This window comes from Acartia tonsa, chromosome 10 (genome assembly GCF_053477335.1).
Source record: "Acartia tonsa isolate MP-2025a chromosome 10, ASM5347733v1, whole genome shotgun sequence".
NCBI lineage: Eukaryota > Metazoa > Arthropoda > Copepoda > Calanoida > Acartiidae > Acartia > Acartia tonsa.
In genome coordinates, this window is record NC_137269.1 from 45,428,428 (window position 1) to 45,441,990 (window position 13,563).

Sequence of the window (13,563 nt, forward strand, 5' to 3'; positions counted from 1 at the left end):
ACCAAAGAATAACCATGTATTTTATGATAAACAAGGAAATCCCCTAAAAAAAATATAAAAAAAGGGGGGAGGGGATTTTTTATTTTTTTGGGGGTTGGGGGTGTCCCACCCCCCAAGAAAATAAAGAAAATAGCCTTAAAACACTACAGCTCCAGTAGGTATATTCCCTGAAGAGTAGAATCCGATCGGGTCAGTGGTTACCGAGATCTTAAGGGACGGACGGACAGACAGACAGACAGACGGACAGACATCGTTCTACTTTGTATTATAGATATATGTAAATTTAATCAAATACATTGATTTTAAAAATAATAGCGGATACATCCCTTGAAAACTAAAAGGGTTAGTGGGAAAATAAAATTGCCCGAAACCATTCTTGAACCTATATAAAGATTACTAAAGTGGAGAACTCAATTAATTCAGGGGTTAACATTATCATACAAACAAACAAATCATTGAACTGACATGCTTCTCCATTACAGTGAAGCTTCTTATAGGTCCTAGATGGTTTTATGCTACTATATTTCTATAATTAAGCCTAGGTATAGTTTTAAGCTATTTTTCTGCTCTTTTAAACCTCTTTGAATACAGAGCCCCTAGCTTCTAAGGGCACTACAACTAATTATACTCTAAGAAATGGAAATCTTAAAATTATTAAAATATCCATCTCTTATTATATTTACTCTATGCCAATGTATCATACTATTACTAACTGACATTTTAAAGATATTTCTTCATAGTGACGAAAACTAAAAGTTAATAGGTTTTGTAGTTTTAAATCTTGAAGCAAAATCTAGAAATAAATTTTGTGAAACAAACAAAAATAATACTTTTATGTAAAGTAGTCCGAGTTTTTTTTTATCAGAAGCCTAAGATCTCAATAATTAGTGATGCAACTGGATTCTCAACTTTAAGTAAGCTTCACATAGGTCCTGTGATGGGTTTAGGCACTTCTATTTCAGACTAAAATTTTGGGATGGTTTTAAGCAATTTTTCTAGCAACCTTTTCACTTCAAATGCAGAGCCCCTAGTTTTAAATAAAGTGAAACATTTGATTACTTGAAGAAAAGAGAAACTATGATTATGAGGTGACCAAAATACTCAAAAAACACTGCTAGATTTTTTACTTCTAATTATCCCAAGTCCATTTCTTAAACCTACAAAACCTCTCATTACGTATTCAGTAAAGTAAAAAAGCTATTGTGAAAGTAAGAATAAAACCGCTACTTCGTTTTCTTTCCATGATCCACAATTTTTTTAAAATTAGCTTTCCGCAATATTTGTTGTTTCGTAGGAAAATCATGAAACAAGCATTTTGAATAATATTTAGGGCAAATGAGGTGGTTCACAATTTTGCATGTTTTTGAGCAGTTTGTACAAAGTTGTGAAAGTTCGATAAAAAAAATTGCTAATCCATAACAATATTTTGGGGGGCAACTAGAGAATTTAGCAAAAAAGTGCTTTTTTGCTGGATCATGGAAAGAAAACAAAAGTAGCTGGTTTCGTCGTATTTCCTCAGTAGCTTTTGATAGGATATTTTATGTTACGTTAGGTAAATGTTAATAATTGGCCCCGCAGGGTTAAAATTAGAAAAAAAGGCACTGTGAAAATACGAAAAAACCCGCTACTTCGTTTTCTTTTGATGATTCCTTTAGTTTAAGTCTTGGACTAGACACTTAATACGACATTTCATCAAACAAAATAACCTTTTCTGGAATCTACTTCCTTTTTACTATGGGGATAAATTACATAGATTTTAAAATATTTTTTTTGGAGTTGGTGGAGGGGGGGGGGGGGGTTATAGAATATGTGATTATGTTATCATGTCATTCAGTTATTGGTTAAAATAAATAAATAAATACTATAAACCTATTGTTTTTTTTTTATACTTTGGGAGTAAAGCAGCTTTATGAGCCGCTATCTTTATCAGTACTAATGGAGCTACTCTAAAATTCGCACTCGTTCTGCCACCCGTTTCGTTGCAATATTCACGCCGCAACGCTACAATTACAATTGGAATTAGATGAAAATTAGTTTTAATGTAAGAACATTAGACTGGCCCAAAAAAACATGAATTTTTAAATCTTTACCATATTAATTTGCGGCTACCTTGAAGTTGTTACCGGCTCAAAAGTAGACCTTTTAGTGAAAACTAGACCTCTCTACTATGAAAATTGATCTCGAAATTTCAATCTTAAGCTTTTTATCAAAAACTTCATATTTTCATGATTTTAACAAGAAATAAGTAAAGAACTGCCAACCTAAAATAATGTAACAAGAGTTCAAATATAAAGCAATCATAAAAAGTAGACAGAACCGCCATTCCTGCCGAATAATTCCAAAAAACGTCTAAAAACATTGTTTTATTTAAAATGATAATTTGTGTAAGAAATTGAACTAAAACAGTAGTTATTAGTCTTATGAGAAGAGAAATGATGAAAAACTCTAAAAAATCTACATTTTAAAGACATAAAATAGGAAAAAGAGTTTTTAATAAATTTCATGGCTCAACAGACATTGTCGCCAATAAAGAGACAATTTATTTAAATAAAAAATTAAATGAAGGTAAAAAAATATGTAAAACACTTATTCTCTTATCCAACTTTAAAAAAAAAGGATACTAATAAAAAAATTAATATTGCAAAAAATAATTTGATTGTTTATTATCAAACCAGGAATAAAGAGTAAGGCATATCTTTAATTATTTTTCTTCAATGATTTTGCTGTATGAATTAGCTTTCCCAAATTATTGTAATTGTACATAAATAAATTTAATACTTTCTTTCTTCATATGTTTATTCCTGGTGATTTTAATATTTTATTTCAATGTTTGTAAACAAACAGACAGAAAATTTGATGTTTTGCTTTATATCTTGGTGTAGGGCTATATTAATTGGGGAAGAAAGAATGAAAATAAAAATGCATTTGACGAGATAGCGATAGATTTTTTCTTAGAATCTATTATAGGGCTAAAATCTACAAACAATGCATAACCTATTTTTACTTAACGCACATTGAAAAGCGATTTAGACCTTCATTTGGGCCACACTAAAGAACATATTGAAAGCAATCTTATTCCCTTCCTTCATCTTTGCCAGGGAGGAAGAGGTCATTGCATTAAAAAATTTTTTGGTCCCTTAAGTCTTTTTTAAAACACGTTCTCTTATTCGTTAGTATAAAAACTTTTATTGAATCTTGATTGGTTGGTTCAAATGCCTTAACTTTTCCACCAATGATTTTAATCTATAGATGTGGTAATTTTGTTGACCAATTTCTTTTTCTTGCTAAATAATTCTAATGAAGTAAATAAAAATAATTATTATTCGGGGAGGGAGGGGACATTGGGCTGTTTATTACAATAGTCCCTAAAGTTTTATAATAAAGTTTTATAATAAAGTTTTTTTATTGGTTGGCCAACTTTGGGGACTTTTATTAAACTTTGATTTGTTAGTTTATTAAGTGTCTAAACGTTTCAACCACTAATTGTAATCTACAGAAAACGTAATTTTATGTATCATCATTGGGAATGTATGTAAATTTATAAAATTATTATAAAATATTAAAACTTTTATCTATTACTGCTATATCAGAGGTATGACATAAATTGTATCAGGACAGTTTTGGCAAAAAATTAACAACTGGCACCTATAAACAAATGTCCTCAAATCAAAGAGTATTTGCCGTTTATCTTAAAATTTTTCCGCTTATATTGAACATTATTGTTCTTGTTCATCGTTATTCTTTCATTAAATTGATAACTCCATTCTAATAATTATGGAATAGATAGATTTATAAGATCGTTTATTTATAAGGCAAACTATTAATTGGGCAATTATTTACTAAGTATATTTGCGATAACTTTTATTTAATAGATTCTTCCAATTTTTAACATGTACAAAACAGCCTGCTCTATTGCTTCAAGATCCATGTCAGATCTATATAGGAATTAAATGTCTATAAATGAGCTCAAGTTTTCCAAGGAACAAATGTTCAAAACTCATAGTGCTCCAATAATCCTCATTAAATTCTCATTGACCAAAGCGATAAAACCTTTATTCTATTTGTTTATGGAATAAATAAAGTTTTTCAATCCATGTTGATGTTTGAATTACATTGACGTATTTAATTTTGATTTATTAAACAAAAAATATACGTTCATAATATTGAAAATCAAAGAAAACTCTGTTTTAAAAGAATTCGATTGTTGCGACACTTCCGTAGTGTTCAAATATTAAAACTAAAATTTTAATCATATTAACCCTTTGGTGATGGTAATGTAAATAAAAAATATAATTGAAGAAATTTTTTTAAAATCATTTAAAATATTAAATATTTACGATAGTAATGGCGAGGGAGGAAAATTTAAATAGATAAATAGATATGTACTTATAGAAAACTAGCCAATAGTGAGATAGTTATATCGAGCCAACTCTAGTTATTTTATAGCGGTGCAGAATACCATTAAATATGCATAAAATATTAATCCACATGCACCTTTATTCTATTGCTTCGCCTTTAGCTTAGTTGCTTCACATTTGATTGTAGCCCGTAACTAGACAAGTACTAGGCTTTCCTTAACATTAAGTTAGTTTAGACTTAATTATTTTGCAGTGGCTGCGCCACAAGCATCATATCTCGAGGCTCTGCTTATTAAATATATAAAAGCCTAAAAGAATCTACAGTTTTTCGATCATGAAGAACCCAATCAGTATTGGTAGACTGAATCTTAACTTACAAAACAATTTTACTACTTTCTATACGACTACCCTGTAAATGAGAACCATATCGGTTTAGAGGTTAGTGAGATCCTTTGCGCGCAACTTTGCCCCACCCCCATCCAGATTTTCACACACACCCAAAACCAAAGCTTGGTTGTCCTTGCTAAGGACTTGTTAAAAGGCCAACCAAGAAACAGAACAGCCAAATAAATGTTCTGTATGTATGTATAGTCTTATATAAAACAAGGATGACAACATCTAAAAAGCGAAGCAATGAAATGGTAGGACAAACGAACACCAAAACTTGTAGAGTGTCAGATCTGAATATGCAGAATAATAAAGAATAATTCTAAACAAAATTGTAAGTAAATTTGATGGAAAACTTTATGCTACAGGATGCTGTTTAGGGTACACATTACATTTTCATGACTTAATGGATAATATAGTTGTTACTCTTCCAAAATCGTATCTAATTGTTACAGGAATCATCATGCAAAGTTTGAAATCGATAGGACAATTCTAACATGTTTCAATTAACGAAAAATTATAATTGTTTGTTACGGACGAACGGACGGATCGAACCTAATTATAGAAAAGCTTCGCTTAAAAAAAAGATTATTTAACTTATGCATTTTATTTTAACCTTTAATTATTGTATAATAACCATGAAGAATAAAAAGCTTTTGTTTAAAATAAGGAGAGTAGCTTCTCTATAAGTTACTAGATCTTTTTCAGAAGGTTTATATAAACTAGGATGACAACATCAATAAAAGTAAAGCATAGCAATTGAAACGATAGAACAAACGAAAATGAATACTTAACTTTTTAAAGAAAACACTTACATTTTAGGACTTTGACTATAGACATGCTTCGCTTATATAATTGTACATTTTGTTTTAGGAATGATTGTTCCAAAAATAGATAATAACATTATACAGTTGAAAGTTTGAAACCAATAGGACAATTCTAATAGCAATAAAACGTATAAGGGGAAAGATTAATTTAAAGTCAATTAATCCCTCCCTAAATGTTTAATCGACAATAACTTTCTGATCTTAGATTTGATTACTCTGAATTTTATCTTATTAGTCATGCTCAGCTGCGCAAGCTATGAATTCAATGATCCTTGTTAGTAGCGTAGCTACTTTATAACGTAGGTTTGCCCGTCCGTACATCCTTTTATAAAAGTAACAGAATGTGTGTACCGAAGGATCTCGCTAACCGCTAACCCTATATCGTTCTTCTTTACAGTAAAGCTTTTCATGGGAAGGTTTAAAACTATTTCGGGGGAGAGGACCACCATCCTTCAAAGAGAAAAATCTGAAATAAAAATGAAGGTTCGATTCATAAATCGCATCGTATCATAAAGAGCTTTCCGCATATATAAAAATGTACAATTATAAGATTAATGCCAGTTTCGTTTACCCTCGAAATGCTGATTACATTGGTTAAAAACTGGTTTAAATCTTTCGATTTTACATTCTATATTCGTAGAAAAAGGGATATTTTTCAGTATGGCTGAGAACCGGTTATAATCCAGCGGATATTAATCGGTTTCGAAGCGATACCGGAAAATGTTTTAATTTGTGCTGCGCTGCTCATGAAGATGATTATTCTAGTTGAAGATATCATTAGTGCTATCTACTCTTCCTATTTATCATTTATTGCCTATTGTTTCATAATAATCAGGGACATTAGGGGATAAGATTATGGATTTCTAGCGGCTTCGCCTCTGGCTTCTAGGGGCTGTGCCCCAAGAGGTAATTAAAAAAAACATCAGGTACGTGCCTAAAAAAATGATGTTAGTATGGGAATTATTATTTCTTCTAATACCTACCCAGCCGAAAAAATTGCGATTTGGTCGCAAATTTACGCAAATAAATTGCGAATTCGCAAAATATATGCGCAAAAATTCTTTAAAAAATTGGAGGGGGGGCTGGGGTGTCCCACTCCCAAAGAAATTAACCTAAAACCACCACAGGACCAGTAGGAATATTCCCTGAAGAGTAGAATCCAATCAGTTCATTGTTTACCAAGATCTTAAGGGAAGGACAGACATAATTCTTTTTTTGTATTATAGATAAATTGATATACATTTCCAATGTTGTTAAACAAAACTATCCTATCTGAAGTTAAAAATTATCTATTTAAAAGATTGGACACTGAATATTTAATAAAATCCAACGAATGAGAAATCATAAGTACAAAACTTTGGAGACAAGATTAATTTCCAGTCCAACGTTCCCTCCCTCCCTTGTAATTACAGACACAGACAATTGTCCTATAAACTAAGGTTTGAAGTTATGAAAAACAATAGTTGGCTTAACATCTTTGGGGTCTTTTATTCAATTTTAATTGTTTGGTACATTAAATTGAGTGCCCAAACGTTTCAACAACTTTTTGAAATCTACAGAAGGGTTAATTTTTACAAATATCATTGGAGATGTAAATCGGCAATTGTCTTATCCATTAAGATACCTTCGAAACCTCTCTTTCAATTTTCAGTAAAGTAAAAAAGTCCTATCGATTTCAAACTTTGCATGAAGATTCCTATAACAGTACTTAAGATTTAGGAAACGTAGCAAATCTATAATCAAGCAGAATGTTCGTACGTCCATTTTTAACATGTTGATTTAAACCTTTTTATGTGATATACTTATATTATGTTCGGCATACTGATTCCTTATACAACAAGGTACAATGTTATAAGCGAAAAATCTCTATAATCAAGTTCTAAAAATGTAAATATGCCCTAAATCAGTATCTGGTATTCAAGCAGTTTAGCTACTAATTTCGTACAATTTTGTTTCGACTTATAGATTTATGTTTTGCTTATTCGGTTCTAACACTCTACAAGTGTTACTGTTAGTTTGTCCTATCATTTCAGAGCTTTGCTACTTATGGGTGTTGTCATCCTTGTTTATATGTATATTTATTTTGGTTAGGTTATTGATATTGTTATATACCTTCTAATGGTTTTCTTTACAATATTAAAAATTAACTAATGCTGCAGTATATTTCTATATTATTCATGACGTAAAAAAGAACACAGTAGGGAGTTTTAACTCTGCAGCCAGAGGAACAAACATTTTAGAGTTAGCCACGTTAAAGATTTGGTTTATTAATTGACAAGTAGACTACTATTCTGCACTACCTCTCAGATTTTGGTAATACTCTATATTATAGTCTGTTGGGTGGTTCTTACTTTCAGGAGGATAGAAAAAAAGTTTCATAATCCCTATATGTCTAGATATCAAGCAATCCATGAATGTAGGTATCGAAAATAACACAAAAACAATTCTTCACCATTAATTGAAATTAATTTTTTAGGTAATCAATTATTTATCATTCAAAATTATACATTTTATACACCAAAATGATCGATTCTTTATATCTTTGTTTGATTGCAAGAACATAAAACGAAAGGGGGTAATGCCTGGTCCCGAAAACAGTAGTCATAAACATTACAATGGCACTATATACCATACACAGTAAGAACTTATAAACAAAGGTTATGCAATGCATTGATGATCTAACTGTTGACTGTACGAATAGTCTAACAATAGCCAGGTGGATATTTAGCTATACATAAATTTGTGCTGAATTATAAAAATACCAAGAAAAGATATGAAGACGGATATATTTGTTATGGTTCTATGTATAGGCACAATTAGACAATATAAATATATAGAACAAGGATGGCAACATCCATAAAAGCGAAGCACTGAAACGTTAGGACAAACGGACATTAACACTTATATTGTGTCAGAACTGAATAATCAGAATGCAAATGTATAAGAGTCAAAGCAAAATTGTAAGTAAATTTGTTGAAAAACTGCTTGATACAGGATAATGATTATGGACATACTTACATTTTTAGGACTTGATTATAGAGTTGCTTCGCTTATAATATTGTGCTTTGTTGTCCCAGGAATAAGTATACCAAAAAATCAGACCAATCGGATAATTAGGTCACATGCAAATTTGTTGTTAAAAATGTAAAAAAAATCAACATGTTTAAAATGAACGTACGGACATTCTGGTAATGATTATAGAGTTGCTACGCTTTCTAACTCGTACCTAACTATTACATGAATCACCATGCAAAATTTGAAATCGATAGGACAATTCAAACATGCCTAAATTAACGAAAAAGCTATTAAAAAAAAGTAAAAAAATCAACATGTTTAAAATGGACGTACGGACATTTTGGTAATGATTATAGAGTTGCTACGCTTTCTAAATCGTACCTAATTACTAAAGGAATCACCATGCAACCATTTGAAATCGATAGGACAATTCTAACATGTCTAAATTAACGAAAAAATGTGACCGTGACGGACGGACGGACGGACCGACCCTAATTATAGAAAAGCTTCGCTTTTAAAAATAGATAAGGAATATTAAGTTCCTCTCTATCTCTATATCCCTGATTTAGTATAATTTTTCATATCTCTTCTAAATCCCTGGTTATATTTTATTTGTATAAATCTATCTTGAAATTATTACTGAGATTTAGCAAAAACTTATCTTATATCCACTAGCGGCTTTATACCTAGCATCTAGGGGTTCTATATTCGATGGGATAGAGGAGGGTTAAAAAATTGCTTAAAATCCAAATACAAAATAAAATTGCCGTTATTCTTATATCATTGTTTATCTATCTCGCAATGATTGATATCTTTATCCATCTAACCAAACTATCTGTCCCTAAATGCCTGAATACCTGCTTTAAATAGGCAGTCAAGATTCTGACTGAGAAATATTAAAAACCTACTTTCTCTATCCTTTTATTCCTGTAGATCAATCTTTTTAAGATCAATAATAAGTTTTCTATCTATCTTTTGTAGATATCTGTTTGTCCCAAAATCTGTCCATCTATCTAAAAGTCAATTGTTTGTTTTCTATCTATCTATTGTAGATCCATTGTCCATAAATCCCTGAATACCTACTGATATTACTTTTTTATCCTTATACCCCTGTCTATTCATCTCATTATATTTATCACCTTACTATCTGTCCCTAAATGCGTGAATACCTGCTTGAAATAGGCAGTCAGAGAATTGTGACTGAGAGATAATAAAAACTTAATTGCTCTATCCTTTTATTCCTGTAGATCAATCTTTTTTAAGATCAATAATAAGTTTTGTATTTATCTGTTTGTCCCAAAATCTGTCCATCTATCTAAAAGTCAATTGTTTATTTTCTATCTATCTATTGTAGATCCATTGTCCATAAATCCCTAAATACCTACTGAAATTACTTTTTTATCCTTATACCCCTGTCTAGTCATCTCATTATATTTATCTCCTTACTATCTGTCCCTAAATGCCTGAATACCTGCTTGAAATAGGCAGTCAGAGAATTGTGACTGAGAGTTAGCAAAAACCAGCCCCCAAGCCACCCCTCAAACCTCCCACTCTACTACCTCCCACTATGGTTTCAAGAAAAGAGGGGAGGGAGGAAGATAGAAGAGACACAGTAAAATATTTGTAGACCTTTTGATATTAAACTAATAATGAAAATTTTTACAATTAGATGAAACAATGAACAAAGTAAAAAAAGTGATGTTTACTGTTTTGTTATTATATTAGGATATTAGTTTATATAAGTATATTTTAAATTAATACATTTTTAATATATTTTTTGATTGTATTGTAGAAGTAAAACTGTGGTAGTTTTTCTTGAAAATTTGATATCATTCATCTTACAATGTTTGTTTTTTTAGCAAAAAAAAAAAATGAATTCAAAAAATTTGAATATTTTGAAATTTTCAAAAGATTTTTTCATTACTTTTAATAATTATTATTGTAAAAGTTGCTAAAAAAAGATTTTAATAAAATATCTTTTATTATGAAACATGTTATTTTCAAATTTTATTATTAGGATATAGGTAAATGAAATATAAAATAAAAAATTCTCTTGATTGATTTGTATATAATTTTATGTTGCACCTGTTTTAAATTAAAGACTATGCAATTTTCCTATAGTGTGGTAGAGTAAAGGGAAGTGGGGGGGATAAAGGAGGCAGTTTTGACTTAACTCAGTTTATATATACATAATACCAGGGGGTGAGTGGGCAATGGCATTTAAAATTTCCACACTCTATACAATAAACATCCCAAAATGGTTATAAACTAACAAAAATATAATTATAAAAATAAGCTATATGTGGGAATTATTAATTATTATTCATTATCCTACTCCTAGATCCCTGTATCGCTCTTACTTCGAGAGAGGAAGAGAGAGAGAGAGAGAGAGAGAAAGAGAGAGAGAGAGAGAAAGAGAGAAAGAGAGAAAGAAAGAGAGAGAGAGATAGGAAGATAGAGATGGTTAGGGTTGTAGAGAGAGAGAAAAAGAGATATCTCTGCCTGGTTCCGCAACTCATAGAACATTTGACTTGCTGCTTGGATAGGGCTGCAATTTTAGTGTGACACAACCAATACTTGAAGACTATGGGGACTAGTATAAGTGTGTATAAGGGCGCCCTCTCTCACTCACACTAGTTGGTGGAGACCATTTCAGCAGTGCAGGCAACCAACCCAATTGTTATTACTTTAAATTTACACTCATGTGAGCCTTTTTGTGTGTTTGTGATATTAAAAAAATCATTATATTTCTATATATAACACACAAAAAATTAGTTTATACATATTAGAGTGATGAAAAATAATATACATATAAATCTCCATGGGGAGTGAAAATGGTGTTGAAGAAAAATGGGGGTGCTGTTGGGGGGGATTCAATCCACCCCGTCACCCCCACATATGCTATAACGGCGACGAGTCAGCCGCCGCAGCAAAAAGTTAGATGTGAACGGCGGCGGCGGAAACGGCAATGGCCCTACTGCCTGCTTATAGTGAATATTCTGCAGACTGTTCTTGTAACGGTTTCTGTTTCTGGTGAGAACTTTGTTTTTTTTCTCTGTGTCTCAAAATTGTGCTGACTTGGGCAAAATTAGGCTGCTTTTTTACTCACATTTAATCTGATTTTTCATATATTAAATTATGGAAAAATGTTGAATTGTTAAAAAATATATAAATAAAAAAAGTTTTTAAACTTTAAGAAACTTTTCTCTTAAAATACATGTATGCATGTATGTATAATGTATATGATGTAATAATATATACTTAAAATATAACATTTATATATACGAAAGAAATATGTATACATATATCCTATCATATAGCTTTATTAGTCTGTAGAAAAGGATTTCACTAATCGCTAAACCTATATGGTTCTCCTTTATAGTGAGGCTTCTTACATATGGTTTCGGCTATATCATTATTCTGAATAAGTCTTGGTATGGTTTAGGCTATTTTTCTGCCCTTTCTTAACCATTTAAATATAGAGCCCCTAGATGCTAGGGTTGCAGCCACTGGGAAATATATAAACAAGGATGACAACATCCTTAAGTAGCAAAGCACTAAAACATTTTAGAATGGACAAACGGATAAAGTAAGTTATATATCAGATGTTGATTGGTAATAACAAAAAAAAAGATAGAGAGAAAATATACAAAACTCAAAGAAAATCACGGAACCTTAAAAAAAGGTTAATGTCTTTTGAATCATAACTGACAGACAGACGGACAAAACAACGTATAAACTAAGGACGCATTTGTCACAGGAATCTTCACTGACAATTTCAGCTATTCTTTCTTTCTTCTATTTTTTCATATATGTAGATCCTAACAAAAAATCAAAATCAAAATAATAATAGTTATTTATCCCATCGTCGTATTATAAACAGCTTTCCGTGAATGTTAAAGATTAAAACAAGTTTAGTCAGATTTGAGAGGCCGAATGTCTGGTCTAACAAAACTGGTTTTAACTTTATGTTTTTTTTATTCGTAGAAAATTATCTGTAATGCGATTCTATACATAATTTTTCAATACGGCTGAGAACAGGTTCTAATCCAGCGGATATTATTAAGCCATACTGGAAATAGATTAATAAAAATATTTTAAAATATAAATATAAACATATCTAAGAAGATAACTAGAGTCGTTAAGAAAACATTGAGCATCATGAAAATATAAACAAGAGATACATACATCATTTGGCTTTTAGTATTTTTTGTGCTTTTACTGACTGAATGTTTTTTCCCCTACACAATGATGTAGAACCATTAACATTATACCATTAATACATATGTTATCGACAGTATTTACATAAGTATAACCAACACAGGGATCTAAAGTGATAAGACAATGGGCGATTATTTAATGTAGATCCACAAATAACAAACCTTTCTCTACAAGACATTTAGTGGTTGAAACGTTTGGACACTTGGATCAAAATCCACCAAATGTTCCCATAGTTGTTAAGCCAACTAATTAGGAACCGTTTTTATAAAGCTTTAGGGAATAGTGTGTTAAACAGCCCAATGCCCCCTTCCTCTCTGTAACCAACAACAATGATTTTGTACATTAGTGGCAAAGCAATAAAAAAACGACAAGTTTTATTAACATGTTCTTTAATAAATTCGCTCAAAAGTTAAGTTTGGGAACTTTTATTTTTGCTTTATTAGTTGGCTCAAACTAGCAGTGATTTTAAACATTTAACATTGTATATTCTTGTAGTATTAATATCTACTATACAGTTTACTATTGTTTATTATTGATAAAAATGTACAAGATGTATTTATTACAAATAAAAATATTTAGATGTGAAGTTGGCAAGAAATAGATGTATAATTGACAATTTTGGATGTTTAAATGCCTGTGTTAGATGTATATTTGTCAGGGTACCTACGATATATGGCAAATTACTGTCGAATTTACATCTAGACAAACAATTTTGACAAAAATACATCCACTGTATTTATGCCAGTTGCAGGAAC

The 13,563-nt window shown here is 30.8% G+C and overlaps 1 protein-coding gene across 2 annotated transcripts in view; it reads left to right on the forward strand.

Moving 5' to 3' along the window:
* Nucleotides 1-11,231: 11,231 nt before the first annotated feature.
* The window catches only part of LOC145330148 (uncharacterized), a 199,265-nt gene continuing 196,933 nt past the window's right edge, over nt 11,232-13,563 (forward strand). For both annotated transcript variants that reach the window (XM_080174733.1, XM_080174734.1), the window contains exon 1: nt 11,232-11,620. In XM_080174733.1, coding sequence (XP_080030859.1) covers nt 11,422-11,620 — 199 coding nt within the window. In that variant the 5' untranslated portion in view covers nt 11,232-11,421. The remainder of the gene's footprint in view (nt 11,621-13,563) is intronic.